The sequence below is a fragment of the Pyrus communis genome, chromosome 2, assembly GCF_963583255.1.
Source record: "Pyrus communis chromosome 2, drPyrComm1.1, whole genome shotgun sequence".
Lineage (NCBI taxonomy): Eukaryota > Viridiplantae > Streptophyta > Magnoliopsida > Rosales > Rosaceae > Pyrus > Pyrus communis.
Genome location: NC_084804.1, coordinates 8,797,742 through 8,813,801, shown reverse-complemented (window position 1 = coordinate 8,813,801; position 16,060 = coordinate 8,797,742). Strand labels below are relative to the sequence as shown.

Genomic DNA, 16,060 nt, shown 5'->3' with positions numbered 1-16,060 from the left:
TCGTTGAGGAATTTGGCACCAACAGATTGCGAATCTTAATTCTTGATATATTCATCGGCGTACGAGAAAATTTAGGAACTATTTCATACATAATTTAGGCTCATAGCATTACAAAATAAATTTTGGTTATGCCATTCTGAGTTCGCAGTCTTACAAAAATTGATCATACACTTGAGCAGGAAAAGAAAGAACAAGCAAATACAAAATTGACATGAAGCACCAACGGAGCCTAGTTCTGTTTTTCTTCAGTAATCTGCAACCGATCCTCATTTCGAAACACGACACCCTTCTTTTACATGCTGACTGCCCACAGCTTGCTTAGCGATCCTCAAGGATTGCCAATGACAGGTTATCGTTGTCGGATTAGGTAACAACATCCAAGGCTCGGTAGATTACAGGTTTCAAGAGCTTCAACAAAGTCGGCTTTCAGGCAAAATGTCATCTTGATATGCAACATGCGACCAGTCATGTCCGCTGGAAATTGACTTGAGCACAAGCTACGGTTGATTCAAGAAAACACCGTGGACATCCCAGCCGCTTGTTGTTTTCAAGATTCCCATGCACCTGCATTGAGCTGATGATCCAGGCAAATATTTTAACATCTATGCAGTGGTGCAGGATATATGTCCAGTGGTTTATACCGCAACTGATCGTTGTGTGGCAGCGGACCATCCTAAAAATATAACCAAATAATAACACATGTAAGTTGGAATTCATTTCAAGAAACCGGTCTTCAAAAAAGCGCTACAGAAATCATAACAAAAGAATTCATCTAAAACCATCTATAAATTTAAAAGTTGAAACGGATATCAAACAATTCGACACTAGCAACTACTGAAATCGATACCTTTTCCAAGTCTATCTGAAACGGCTTCACAAAATCCTCAAACATCACAGGAGAAAGATCCTTAATTTTCTCTTCAACCTCCTATAAATTGGAACGTGAGATTGTGAGAAGACATATCTAACAACTTTGGTGCAAGAATTTCATAAGATCAGTAAGTAATTTAATTGTTATCAAATCAACATTACGGTGTTCACAATTAAGAGAAATGTGTTCTATAACGTACCAAACCAGTAATCCTCGACTTTTCTAATAGTTCCTTTATAATCATGTCCAATATGTGCCTATTGTTTCTCAAACCATTCATTGCGAGTTCTTCTGTTTCTTCAATGTACTGCAACGAATACAATACACACCAAAAGCAGTTTTCAACGAAATACATGAGGCCATTAACATTTGACAGGACCACTTACATTCAGTAGTATCCTTTTTGCATAGCTTTAGAAATGATAAAAATGAGAAGCAAATTAAATTACCCTTGTCAATTCTCGAGTAAACAGCTCAGACACTTCAAGAGTCATATTGGCCGGAATCACATGGGGGTCATCCCACTAACATCGTGAACAAAGATAAGAAGAATTAGTTGATCAAGATTATCGGATAAATAAAAAGAATAAGGTTTGCAGCATTTTTTCCTTCCTTTATATGGATATTTGCGAGTTTGGAGAAATAAGAGTACCCTGTATCTGATCAACTCGCCATCTGGACTATCTGGTCGATCCACAAGTCCAACTCTCTTGGTTAAAGATGTAAGCCCCAACCTTGAATTTTGAGGGCTGATTACCATCTCTCGAGCAATCTGAAGACAAGACTTAAATGAGGAAAGGGATAATACTAAATTGTGTATTAACTCCTACTAAATGTGGCAAACCATTTGTGAAAGTATTCGGAAGAAAACATGTTTTAAGACAAATCTCGTGAAAAACTCATCTTGCCTATGAGGCATTGACGCATTGTGCAATTAAGCAAGGAATGCTATTCTGTTCATCAAAAGGTATACAGCATGTAAAGAGACAAGCTGTGTTTGACAGTACTTCCAAGAGGATTACTTGAATGCAAATCCCTTTTATTCATTTACGCCTTGAAAAACTACGGTTCACCGGTCAATGACTTTGCTTTGCTAAATTTAAAGAGGGAAAGGGAGAAAAGGAAATGAGCTAATTACACTTTCAATGCCTTAAATACATGTACACGCCTCAGGTACACGATAAACTTTAAAGCAAAGAATGCTAAATGACATTTGATTCATATATCTTTGTGCAAATTGCACTTTATATCTCATGCAGAGAAGTAATTCCATAAATTTATATCACGAAAGTAATTGTCATTACCTTTGTTATCTTCTCCAAATCATCTCTTCCTCCATCAGTTATGTCATCACCAAACACAACACGCTCAGCACAACGCCCACCATGAGCTACCACCATTTGCATCATCATGTAGCCAAAGGTCGTATAACCTTGGTCTACCATATCTTCTCGGGGAAAAAACACAGATATTGCAGTTTCCTGTTCATGTTGCAAATAAACCTCGTCAAAGAACCACTCCAACAGAATTTCAATAGCATAATTTTTTTATTAATACCAGAATTTGTACCTTTCCACCAGGCAGAAGCTGAGAAAATGCATGCCAATCAAATTGAGGAAACAGATGAGCTAACACTATGTGACCAGCTTCATGAACAGCTAGCAGTTTCTTCTTTTCCGAAGACACCTATGATATAATTATATAAAACTCAGTGACCAAATAAACATTATACAGCACTTGTCACTGCCGAGGAAACCGCTAAAGAACAATCAATGCAGACATACACTTTGTTCGCATTTTCGCTGCTCTTCTTCAGTAAGAAGTACACCCATACCCTCAAGCAATTGTTTATCTAACACATCAACAATGTCTTCCTGGTAGATCTTTGAACGCCCTTTCCTCACCTGAAAAATGAAGGGTAGAAAACAACATGCAAATAAACTTGAGTGAGCTGTACAGATACACTAGATTGCAAATATGCATGAGAAGCTTTCTCTTCAAAATAATAAATACATATTTTATTCAAAAGCATACTCATAATCTATTCAAAACTTAAACATCATATGAAACATCAGTCAAATCATTTTTTATTTATATTCCAGTAAACACTCACACCACTTCACCAAATATAACTATTCACCAAGAACAGTCATGAAAAAAGTCACCATCATTACATTAGATTTGTTGTATTCTCACTGATACATTAATGATACAACAGTACATGTATAGGTACCGATTAATAAACCTAGTTCACACCTTGGAGCAACCAATGCCACTATAATTACCAGTTCAATTTCCTCACCATCAATACCTCGCACAACTCCTATTTCAAGGGAACAGTAATACAAACAAAAAGTTTACTTAAGCTAAACTTTTGGTGTTTGTATGTTTTACTTACTGACATGATTGCTGCTTCATTGACAAGATTCCGAATATCTGCCCCAGAAAAACCAACAGTGCGGAAGACAAGCTGAATTGGAAGAAAAAGGAAGCCCAAAACCAAATCAGATTGTCATCCATACTATATTAAACAGCCACCAATTACCAAAATAAAAAGCACCAAACCTAGAGATCACACTTACTTTACCAAAGTCTACATCTTCTGGAAGTTGCTTTCCAGCACTGTGCACACCAAAAATTTGCACTCGTTGCTTTGCATCAGGCAAACCAATATACAGTCGACGGTCAATACGCCCAGGTCGAACAAATTCAAGGTCTAACTCATCTGGCCTATTCGTAGCACAGATGAATATCACGGCTTGTCTAAGAGAGAACCGATCAACACCAGTTTTTTCCTTCCTAGACATGAACACATACTGAACATTAGATTTCATTATACAAGGAAAATGAGAAGCATGTAGCTTTGTTCAATTAATATACTTACTCCCCATCAAGCTGTGCAATCAAAGCCTCAAATGTTGCTCTCCTTCGAGGATCCAATCTTGCATGCCTTCCAGCAATTGCATCTATTTCATCCACAAATACAAAAGAAGGAGCCTGAAAGAAGGATAGTAAATTACAATGTTTTGTATTAGTGTTCTCTGAGAAAATAAAAGCACAATATCCAGACTGCAAAAACTCCACAATGTTTTGCATTGGCGTTTTCAGTGAAAATTAAACATTAATTTCATCATCTGTGTCAGCACAATTCCTCCAAAACATTATGATTCACAGATTTGTGACAAACACAAATACTTTGTGAATGATCTCCTAAAAGAAATGTCATTGTGCTAATCTGTGATATTACATCTGTAAATTAGAAAGAGAAGGATGCTTACATTTCTCCTTGCAATTGAAAACATCTCATTAATTCTTGCAGCACCACTTTTTTCACTATCTGTGAACTCAGCACCCGAAGCAAAAACAAATGGCATTCCACTTTCCTTGGCTAATGTCCTCGCAAAAAGTGTTTTGCCAGTTCCAGGAGGTCCAGAGAGAAGAACACCCTGTTAGGAATGATCATCAACGAACTTTTTACTTTCTTTTGTAAGATTTGCAATATTTCAGGCAAAAGTCCAGCATAGCTGTCTTTATCTTTCATGAAACAAACTTGACTTACCCGGACAAACTTGACTTCTCTTTCATAGTATTGCATTGGATTTCCCATATAAACCATCAGCTCGTCAAGAAGATCCCAAACATCACCTCCTAACACAACTTCCTTGGACATTGATTTTGTTTCCCCCACATCTCCAACCGGCTGAAGGAGTATAAGGTGCATTGAGAACTCAATAATCCAGATAATAAGAAGATAAAATGAGACAAAATATTTGGAAATTTACCAAGATAAAATTTTCCGCATAAGCCATGTCAAAAAGTTGATTATACTTTTTGTAAAGGAAACGCTTAGAAGTGATGTGCAGAAGCATCACAGACTCGCGTATAAGCCAGAGAATAAGTATCCCAGGCACCAATGCAACTAGAACTTTCATAAAGTAGTGGATCTGGCGCTTTTGAAGAAGATCAACTTCAACCCCAGAACTTGAGATAATCTCAAACAAGTAAGGGTCTAGGGGGATATCAACCTACCATAAAAGGAAAAAACACTAAGCCTTCATAAGTCTAGATAAATGAGGGTGGCTATGAAAAAAATTTGGTAAACTTACAACATATTCTAATGGAAAACCTTCTTTCATGGTAACATATATCCTTTTTAGGTCCTCAGTAAATACAACAGCAGCTACCTGTCCAAAAGGAATACAGCATCAGAAACTGCCTACCTAACCCTTGGCTCACAATGTTGGAAAAAATTCCTTGAGATATCTATTAAAAAGGAGAGAAAAATAAATAACGATAACAGGTTAGAGCAAATTGTTACCTCAGAGCAATCAAGCTTCTGAAGAAAGTACGTATATGGAAGTCTAGGACGATATAGCCACCATCTTTTAGCTATCCATAATGCCCTGGTTCCCTGTGTCTCTGTTACCTTTTCCACCACATCTTTGCGAAGACTGTTTTCAACCTCTTTCATGTCAAATTCAACTACATACTTGGATTTTGCAGAGTCCAACTGCTCAGCTAACTTTTCCTTCTGAAGGATCACGTTCCATTTTTGAAGTCTTTCACGCCATGTTCCACTATCTTCTTGAACTTGACCTGCAAAGCAAACACCAAAAAGAATTAGCCAGAGTCCAATACAACAATCATAACTAACTTTACATGATATTTAACAATAACAATCGGTTAGTTGCAGTTATGTTTGTAATCTCTAGAATTCAGTGTGGACTGACGGTACACATACACCCAGACATCAAATCGCACAATTCTTAAGTTCAAAGTTGCTCACTTAAAGGGGTTTCAGACCAAATAATCAATGAAGATAAAACATTTTTTAAACCAAATTTTCTATGCTAAATTTGTAATGAACACCAACTCAAATTACTCTAAATAAATTCCAAACAGACACTGACCAGAAATTCCCAAGTCTTCCTCCAGTTCCTTCTTCTCCTCTGGATTTAATTTCACATTACTGTCAATAATTTGTTTCACATTGTCCTGAGGCGGCTGTGGATCATCATCCCACGCATCCTCTCCAACATAAGAACTATCATGAACAAGTGTTCCATCAGGTCCTTCAACAAACTTCTTCATCTTCAAGCCTTTGGGTGTCATCTTCCTCCACATGCCTTTCTTAAACCTACAGTGTAACAGAGGGCCGTGATTATTGAAAGCAGAAAGGATCCCCTTAAGCATCTTTATCTTTATTCCTCGTTCTCCGTTGTTTTTGTTTATGACCTATCTATGTCATGTCTTAATCTTTAAATCATAAATGTGATGTATTCAACATGAACTAAAGGATAGATACACACAAAAATAACTTACCTTCTAACATTGATTGGAGATGGTTCAGGAATCACTGCCTCCATATAAGCCTCTGTCAACTCTTTTCTTTGACGATTTTGTAGAGGAGCTCGAATTGCTATATATATTCTTTGACAAGAAACTAAGGTAATAAAAACATAGAAAATCAAAGCAGCAACTCTTTTAGATTCCCATGTCTTGAGATCCTGAAAATAACAAATGAAGAGACCATATCATTATGTATTAAAAATAAAAGAATTTGACTGCATCATTACAAAAGTTTATCAAGAGATGGTGCGTTAGCGACTTATAAATATTAAGTATCACCCTTTTTGTGGCGAAATAAGTATCACTTTTGCAACGATATAAAAATGATAAAAACTACCTAAGCTATAGAATCGCCGTTTCTGCCTTACTACTTATTTCAATCGCTTGTAACATTATTGAAATATTTTGATAATCCATTCATCATCTAGCATATATGTATTTTATATTCATACGTGAGCAGGACAGTTTGGGACTATCTTATAAAATCCACTTGATTGAAAGTTATGGAAACTTTCTGCATCAAATTATCTGCTGTTTTCAAACAAGAGGCATTCTATTGTATACTTCGCACTCCACAAACTATTTCAAAAGGATCGACCTTCGTGCCATATGAATGTCATTGGGTATGTGCTTGAAGAGTTACAAGTGTTAATACAAATGCTAACATTTCCAATTCAAAGTAACATTCGGTGCCCGCCGCTACTTAATCAAAACAAAAAACTCAACTTTGCAGCTTATTAACTGTTCTACTTTCTCTGCAACCAAACAGAAATTAAAATTGAATCTAATTGTCTTACCTTCCAACGTTCCCACCGATTCCAGCTGACGAACTCCGGCAGCAACTCAGTCCTAAACCGCTCCAACTCAGTCCCACCCTTCTTTAACCCGTCCCTAACTCGCCCAACAAAGTCACCTACCGTCACATTAGCTTCCTTCAAATCAAACCCAGTTTCCTTCTTCACTGACTCACCAAAATCTGACCAAAACCGCTCCGAACCGCGGCGTATGGACCCAGTCAGACTCTGCCAAGAAAACCTATCAGGCCCATTTGAATTTACAGACGCCATAACTCGAAAGGTTGGTTTTTGCCGGGAAATTTTGGGTCTGTGCTTTGTGGGCAGGTTGAAAAGAAGGGGTCTTGGAGATGTGTGACTGAATGGGGTCGAAGAAACGAGAAGTGGGTTCGATTTGAATGTGATTTGAAGGTCCATTTTTTGGAGGAGAACAGGGAATTACAGAGATTGCATAGAGAAAGAACTTGAACAGAGTAGTGACTGCTCCAGTTTTTTAGAGGGTTTGGGGTTTATCCGGTAGACCAAGTTCATTCCCAAAAAAAAAAGCTGGCATTCAACTCATTTAGGCTGGTTTGGTATTGCTGTGCTTTGAAAAAAAATTATTTTTCTATGCTGTAAGAATAAACAGCTGTGAAATAAAGCAGCAGAGTGTTTGGTAAACTTTTTTGTAAAAGTGCTTTTGAAAAAAAAAAAAAAAAAACAGTATTTTTGCGTTTGGTAAACTTTTATGTAAAACAGATGTGAAAAAAAAAGCCAGTTTTTCAAAGCTGGGTTTTGCAGCTTCTTGTTTTTGGCTTTTTTTTTCACCCAAAACTGTGAAAAAAAGCTGAAGCTGAATGTTTACCAAATACAAAAACAGCTCCCAGCTTTTTTCAGAATCATACCAAATCAGGCCTTAATCCATTCAGTAAACACTGATATACCTCATAAACGGTAAATTGGTTAAATGCTTCTCCACCCCATAAACAGTAAATTGGCTAAATGCTTCTCCACCCTTAAAAAATACGTTGGCACAAAGTCTAAAAATGCACTGGCACAAACGATCTCCACCCCTACAAAAAAGTATTTATCAAATATAGCCAAATATTAGTTCCTAATTTCAAAAATGTCAGTTTTTATAAAACCTTGCAAATATATCCAAAATATCACTTGAATATATACAAATACCCTTAAGTTTTAAACCTAATAAATAAATAAAAACCAAAACCTTATTTGATGAAGAGTTCTCACAGCTAAACCTTAAAATTGGAGGAGTAGGCATCGACTGTTGATGAAGAATTGTGCACCCCTAAACGAAGACGAGTGTAAATGGTTAATTGTTTGCACTTTTCCTCGTCTACGTTTTCTCTTTGCTTTTGTAGTTTTTTCCTTCGATTGAATATTTATGGAAGAATGAACTATTAATTTTTGTAATATTATTTATCTCAATTTTCCCTTGGATTATATGTGCTTCGTATTTAATTTTCCACACCTTTGCATTATTAATGGTGTTGTCCGTGTCCGGATTCTGTTTTGAAGATTATCATTGACTATGATAGTGAATCGAGAGATTTGTTGTGTTCTTAGAAAGTGCAAAAAACATATTTTAAGGTTTACTGAATAAAAATTCTTTGGGTGCATATTAAAAAAATTAGCGAAAGCACCACTTGATTATTGCACAAGAATTTTTTAATTAACAACTAATTATTTGTATGAATTAAAAGTATTTGTGTCTATTTAAGTGATATTTTAGATGACACACCCCGATCGAGCTCAGGGCATGCTGGCCGTCATGTGGAGGTGACGTAACCATGTGTACAGTGCAGAAGCTAATAAAATAATAATAGAAATAGTAATACGAATAAATAAAAACTAGTTTTACATAAAGTAATAACAAGTGCAAGCGTAAGTGTGACGCTTAATTCAGAGCATAAAGCCTAAAGCAGTACGGGAGAAAATGACGCAACAAGAGTACACCCGAAGGTGGTCCTACGCTGGTGATCGTCTGTCAGATATGCCGGGAAAGTCCTCAGGGAAACCACCAAACGTGCTAGCCAACTAGAATCTGGAGGGGCGCAAAACAAAAGCGTGAGTGGGCAAAAACAAAGCTTTTTGAAAATCATTTAATAAATACGTACTAACCCCTCGCCGTAAAACCTGTATACTTACCAGAAAATAGATATATATATATATATATATACACCAATCATGCTCCAGAATATGTCATGCCGAAATCTCAAAATGAAATGCAAGTGCTCAGGTAAAAAATCATATCAATATCATATAAACTGTCAGCCGGAGTCACCTAACGTGATCTGTACGGCTGAATCTAAAGCTTAAATCTCAAACTCACTAACTAGACCTGCACACGAGTCAGAACCACCTAAAGTGGTATGTACGACAAGTCTGGGTGTAACATATATATATACGCTCAAGTGCTACGATCACATGAAGGCTGGGCGAATAATCGCGGGTCACCTACGAGTCGAAACCACCTAATGTGGTCTATACGACAGGACTGTGCACCTAACTTGGATCCAAGCTGAGCGTGTGGTGCGGGAGGTGAACATCACGTGAAGGACTGTGCCCAACTTTGGGCGGGAGCACTAACACCGGGGGTGCAGGTTATAAGCTATCTAGGCATCTCAAATCACTACTGAATGTAAACATAAATTACACCTACCTGGCATTTACCTGTGCGTCTGCAGCACCAATACATACACATATATAAATGCAACTAACCATGCATAACAAATGGCAATATAATATATGGCATATAACTAATAACGTTTAAATCGATTTCTGGGAAAATATAAGTATATAGGTATATACGGAAAACCAAAAGTCCACTCACTGGTATGTGGAAGGGTCGTAACCCCCCTGCCGCGAGTGACCACGCTCGTCATCGGGATAGGATTCACCTATATGCGAAACAACTATAAAAACGTTAATTTTAAAGCACATAACCAACCTTTAGAAATAACTTCTCATACAATACTCAAATGGGTGTATGAATGCACCAACGTGATCTACTCAACCTCAGGATCATCCTCATATTTTTAAAATAATTTTTCGCCGCCGCACGCGCCCCCACGCGCTGGCCACGCGCAGGCACATGCCTGGCACGCTGACGGCGTCAGTTGACGCCGTCAGGAATATTCCGTTATCCCTAACGGATTTCGTCAACGGCGTTAGGAATATTCCGTCAATTTTGACGCAATATTCCGTCGTCTTCTCCGACGAGACTCCAGCGCCGTTGCCAGAAAATCGGGAAAACTTTAAATCACGATATCTTCTTCGTTTTTCAACCAAATTTCATAAAATTTGTACCAAAATGAAGCTTACAACGAGAGGAACAAAATCATACCACTTTCAAGTGCTAAAATCCACAAAATCTCACCTGTAAAATCACCCCAACTCCGGCCAAACTCGAAACTCACTATCCCGACGTCCAAAACCTTCAAACAAACCACCCCGAGCCTCCTAGGGACCTCACCAAGCTTCCTACAAGCTTGAAAGTCCCAAAAACATGAGAAATTACGTGCGCATGAACAGTACCCAAAATCAGGTATCCCGAATTCTACGTGAAAACGAATGTATCCTTACCTGAAATGGGTATGGTTGGACTCCTATGAGCCTCACGAGCATAGATACGTACTTTGTTTCTTCGATCTGTGAAGGTTTGATGTGTTTGTGTGTGTGTCCGTACGTTGGAAGGAAAATGGGAAAAGAATGGGGCTAGGGACAGGGTGCAGGAATAGGGAGAAAAGGGTGTGGAGTGTGGGAAAGTGTGTGTGGGCCAAAACATGCCAACAAAACTCAAAACATAACACAAAAAGTAAAGAAATCGAACTTGGGGCAAAATCGTCTTTTCACACGTACGTTTTAAAATTTTCGAAACAGGCTGTTACATTAGATATATTTGAAAGTTTTTATAAAAACTGACATTTTTGAAATTAGATGCTAATATTTGGCTATATTTGATAAATACTCCTACAAAATGTGCTAGCACCCATCTCATTTATTAAAATATTATTAATTTTTTTTATAAATAATAAATTTTATTTAAATTTAGTTTAATTTCAGATATGATTTTTAACCAATTTCGTCACGCCACGTGTCACTATCTATTTGGTGAGTTTATGAAATTTTATTTAGTGTATTTTGTTAAGTTTATTTTGTGAGTTTATGTAATTTTATTTCATATGTTTTTTTAAGTTTATTTGGTGAGTTTACTTTTATTTAGTGTATTTTGTGAGTTTATGTAATTTTATTTAGTGTATTTTGTTAAGTTTATTTTGTGAGTTTATGTAAGTTTATTTTGTGAGTTGGTGTGTCACATCCCGGCCCAGGGCGGATCACTTCCCGGCCCTGCTCCACCACCGTAGCACGATATTGTCCGCTTTGGGCTTACCATTCCCTCACGGTTTTGTTTTTGGGAACTCACGAGCAACTTCCCAGTGGGTTACCCCTCATGGGATTGCTCTAACCCCCTTCTCGCTTAACTTCGGAGTTCCTACAGAACCCGAAGCCAGTGAGCTCCCAAAAGGCCTCGTGCTAGGTAGGGATGGGAATATACATATAAGGATCACTACCCTGGGCGATGTGGGATGTCACAATCCACCCCCCTTAGGGGCCCGACGTCCTCGTCGGCACATTTCCGGCCAGGGATAGGCTCTGATACCAATTTGTTACATCCCGGCCCGAGGCGGATCACTTCCCGGGCCTGCTCCACCACCGTAGCACGATATTGTCCGCTTTGGGCTTACCATTCCCTCACGGTTTTGTTTTTGGGAACTAACGAGTAACTTCCCAGTGGGTCACCCATCATGGGATTGCTCTAGCCCCATTCTCGCTTAACTTCGGAGTTCCTATGGAACCCGAAGCCAGTGAGCTCCCAAAAGGCCTCATGCTAGGTAAAGATGAGAATATACATATAAGGATCACTCCATCGGGTGATGTGGGATGTCACAATCCATCCCCCTTAGGGGCCCGACGTCCTCGTCGGCACACACGCGACCAAGGTTAGGCTCTGATACCAATTTGTCACATCCCGGCCCGGAGCAGATCACTTCCCGGGCCCGCTCCACCACGGTAGCACGATATTGTCCGCTTTGGGCTTACCATTCCCTCACGGTTTTGTTTTTGGGAACTAACGAGCAACTTCCCAGTGGGTCACCCATCATGGGATTGCTCTAGCCCCATTCTCGCTTAACTTCGGAGTTCCTATGGAACCCGAAGCCAGTGAGCTCCCAAAAGGCCTCATGCTAGGTAAAGATGAGAATATACATATAAGGATCACTCCCCCGGGCGATGTGAGATATCACTGATACCAATTTGTCACATCCCGGCCCGGGACGGATCACTTCCCGGGCCCGCTCCACCACCGTAGCACGATATTGTCCGCTTTGGGCTTACCATTCCCTCACGGTTTTGTTTTTGGGAACTCACGAGCAACTTCCCAGTGGGTCACCCATCATGGGATTGCTCTAGCCCCCTTCTCGCTTAACTTCGGAGTTCCTACAGAACCCGAAGCCAATGAGCTCCCAAAAGGCCTCGTGCTAGGTAGGGATGAGAATATACATATAAGGATCACTACCCTGAGCGATGTGGGATGTCACAATCCACCCCCCTTAGGGGCCCGACGTCCTCGTCGGCACATTTCCGGCCAGGGATAGGCTCTGATACCAATTTGTTACATCCCGGCCCGAGGCGGATCACTTCCCCGGCCCGCTCCACCACCGTAGCACGATATTGTCCGCTTTGGGCTTACCATTCCCTCACGGTTTTATTTTTGGGAACTAACGAGCAACTTCCCAGTGGGTCACCCATCATGGGATTGCTCTAGCCCGATTCTCGCTTAACTTCGGAGTTCCTATGGAACCCGAAGCCAGTGAGCTCCCAAAAGGCCTCATGCTAGGTAAAGATGAGAATATACATATAAGGATCACTCCCCCGGGCGATGTGGGATGTCACATGGTGTGTTTAAGTAAAGTACTAAAAATATTTGATGCGTTTATTGTACCGGACTATCTCGAACTAGATTAGCTTCAGGGACTAAGCTGGACTGGCTTAGACTAGACTAAGTTGGACTAGCTTAGACTAGACTAAGCTGGCCTAACTTAGTGAAGCGTTTGGTACAATATCGGACTAAAACTAATTTTTTTTTTTTTACTTTTCCGTTTAAAAACAACAAAACAACAAATATTAAAATATTATTTGTAGTTATTTAACTTTTAAAAATCTAATTAATGTTTCATTTGATGCCTTTACTTTTATTTTAGAAGAACAACATTTATTTTTTGAAGAACATACCGATATTTCCAAAGCAAATCCTCCATGCCTCTTCATTCCTCTCCGCCTCCTGCCTCTTCACTTCCTCTCACAAAATCGGTTGCAAATCTTAAAATCAAAACATATAGCAAGAAAGAGATTGAAGGAGGTGAGGTGTATGTGTGATTGGCTCAAAGGTAGAAGATGAGGGTTGGATCTGGTTTGGGTTTTCTGGGTTATCTGGGTTCGAATTTTAGGAGTTGGATCTGGTTCTGAAAAGGGAACCTTGGGAAATTTTGTTGTTTTATTGTTTCGGATTTTGCAGGATTTGGGTTGAAATAGGTTGTGGGACGTGAGGAAGAGGTAGATGGGAGGACGAATAGGGTAGGAGTGAAGCGGAGTAGAGTGGTCTTAGCAGTCCACCCAATTTTGGGGGGGGTATCGCTAAGACCCTGTAACGAAGCTGTTAGTTGGACTCAGTCGAGGCGAGTCTCACTAAACGTAGTCCCCGTGTGAAACAAACACCGGATTACAGTCCAATCTAGTCCAAGGAAGTTTAGTGAAGCCAAACAAACGGGCCCTTAAAGTACTAGAAATTACATCTATTACTAAAAGTAAATAAGAAATTATTTTAAGTACTACAAATGAATAAGAAATTACCATAAGCAATTGAGATAGTGTTTTTCCAACAAGTAAATGATGTGTTGAGTTTTTTTCCAATGCCCTTGAAGACCTTGACTACTTATGGCGTCTTTTCCATGTATAGCACAAAACGCTTCCATAATTCTACTCCACATTTCTCGCAACTCCATTTTGTTACCCGTAATTGGGTCATGAGTAGAATGAACCCAGCATTCACACAACGTAATATCTTTGATGAGCTTCCACGTAGCCATTTTTTTCACACAAAAAGTATATGAAAGCTTTGGTAGAAAGTGCGGAAAATATTGAAATGTGGTGTAAAGATAAGGATGATGGTTAGGTATTTATAGAAAAATAATAATAATAATAATTTTTTATGTATTTTTTAACAATTTTTTATTAATTTTAATTTAGTTAATTAATATGGACCGTTGGATTTGAAAAAGATTCAAATCCAACTGCCCATATGTTGACACGTGGGCAACGGTCATAATTCTGACCGTTGTGCCTTTTTTTTTGGGGGGGGGCGGAATGTGGACCATTGATCTCTGGATCGAACGACCCATATCACATCACGTTACTAGATGTTGGATTTTAATTCAAATTTTTTTGACCATTGGAAATCCAACGGTCCAGGAAACTAGCCGTTGGAAATCCAACGAGCCACGTGGCCTCCTCTTCAGCTGCGTGAGTGCGCTTGAGCATGCGGCCCCCCTTCCCCCCGTTTTTTCTTGTCGGGGATGCGCCCCCACTTGCTCATGTTTCACATGTGCCTAATTCAAAAAAAAATTTTAGTGGCCTTTGACGTCAGGCTGACGCAAGCCTGACATCAATTGGGTCATCCCATAGCTCAGCACATTTTAGGCTGCCCTGGAGACTAGCTTGGACTATCAGCTGGCCTATTGAAGTGGGCTAGAGTGAATCGGCTGGGTGCTGGGAGTTGGCCTAAGCCCTCCCACTAGACGTGCTCTTATGCTCTATGTTCTAAAACCTTTGAACAAAGGTCCACCCTTCAAGAGAGAAAATGAACGCCTAGGATAAAAAAATTGGATTACGACTTAAATTTACCAAGATTGATATAAATGATTTCATTGGCACGAGACGTTATATGGTTGTAAACTCAATGAATATCTAGGATAAAGAAAATTGGATTACGATTTAAATTTACCAAGATTGATATAAATTATTTTATTGGCACGAGACGTCACATGGTTATAAACTCGTTTAATGTAAGTTGTTTTTGTCGAGCTCAAGTGCAGCCGAAATACTTGAACATTGAGCCCCTTGGGAAAATATTTTAGAGCAATGCTTGGCTCATCAAGATTGAGGAGTTCCTCCTCGATTCACTTAGTAGACGATTTACAAAACTTCGTATTTATAATCGAAATAATTCATATTATAAATATTTATATAAAATTCATCTTTACAAAATACCAATTAAATTTGAGATTGTTTAGCCAATCTATTGTAACTAATAAATAAACGTCTCTTAATGTTTTTACCGTATATGTCTATCTGTTTGTATACAGTTCGTTGACTAAACAAGCTCATATTTTACTAATACTTTTGGTCAATGATCTTTAAAAAGTGATTTATAACATGAACGATTTTGATTATAAGTATAAAGTTTCGTATATCGGCTTAAACTTGAGGAAGAACTTATCCTCATCCATTGAAGAATCAAGTTAATCCTCATCCATTGAAGAACTAATAAATAAACGCCTCGAGTTCTAGAGAATGAATCGCTTCTCAGATCTTTCCTCTCTTTACATCGAATAAAATAATATAAAAGATACTCATAAGACATAATTTTAGCAGAAAAAATAAAAAAATCAAAAGAGAATACGGAATTCACCTCTCAACTCAAATTACTATTCTTTTCAAGCAGAAATAGCGAGGCAATGATTATGTCAACGAAGTAGCAAATCTATCATGTGACACGCTTGAAGCAACCCATCGGTCCCACATCCCCTTCCAACTGGCGTTTTTCTATATATAAATTTCCACTTGGGCTGATATAACAAGTTTGTCATCCATTACTATATAAAGCTCAACAGTAAAAGCCACAAGCACTTCCCAAAGGTCCCAAAAGCCACCCACTTCCTTCGTAGGATATGCAGGGAATTAAAAAGGTTGCCACTAAAACCCTAGA

General features: G+C 38.8%; 1 protein-coding gene across 1 annotated transcript; it reads right to left on the bottom strand.

Moving 5' to 3' along the window:
• Positions 1-60: 60 nt before the first annotated feature.
• Positions 61-7,533, bottom strand: LOC137725287 (ATP-dependent zinc metalloprotease FTSH 12, chloroplastic). Its single transcript, XM_068463925.1, has 19 exons — positions 7,018-7,533; positions 6,194-6,378; positions 5,782-6,008; positions 5,190-5,467; positions 4,978-5,055; positions 4,654-4,896; positions 4,431-4,571; positions 4,150-4,317; positions 3,756-3,868; positions 3,454-3,670; positions 3,270-3,341; positions 2,656-2,775; positions 2,441-2,557; positions 2,176-2,352; positions 1,524-1,643; positions 1,321-1,395; positions 1,071-1,178; positions 848-928; positions 61-673 (listed from the first exon to the last, which is right to left on the bottom strand). The coding sequence occupies exons 1-19, from the start codon at positions 7,429-7,431 to the stop codon at positions 596-598; spliced, it is 3,012 nt and encodes a 1,003-aa protein (XP_068320026.1). The 5' UTR covers positions 7,432-7,533; the 3' UTR covers positions 61-595.
• Between the last annotated feature and the right edge of the window lie 8,527 nt (positions 7,534-16,060).

Excerpts from the sequence above, each read along its gene's own strand:
- LOC137725287 (XM_068463925.1), bottom strand. The coding sequence starts at position 7,431 with ATGGACCTTCAAATCACATTCAAATCGAACCCACTTCTCGTTTCTTCG. Across the intron at positions 1,396-1,523 it reads GCGAGTTGATCAGATACAGG|TGGGATGACCCCCATGTGAT; the intron begins GTACTCTTATTT and ends TCACGATGTTAG. Across the intron at positions 674-847 it reads TTCAGATAGACTTGGAAAAG|GATGGTCCGCTGCCACACAA; the intron begins GTATCGATTTCA and ends TTATATTTTTAG.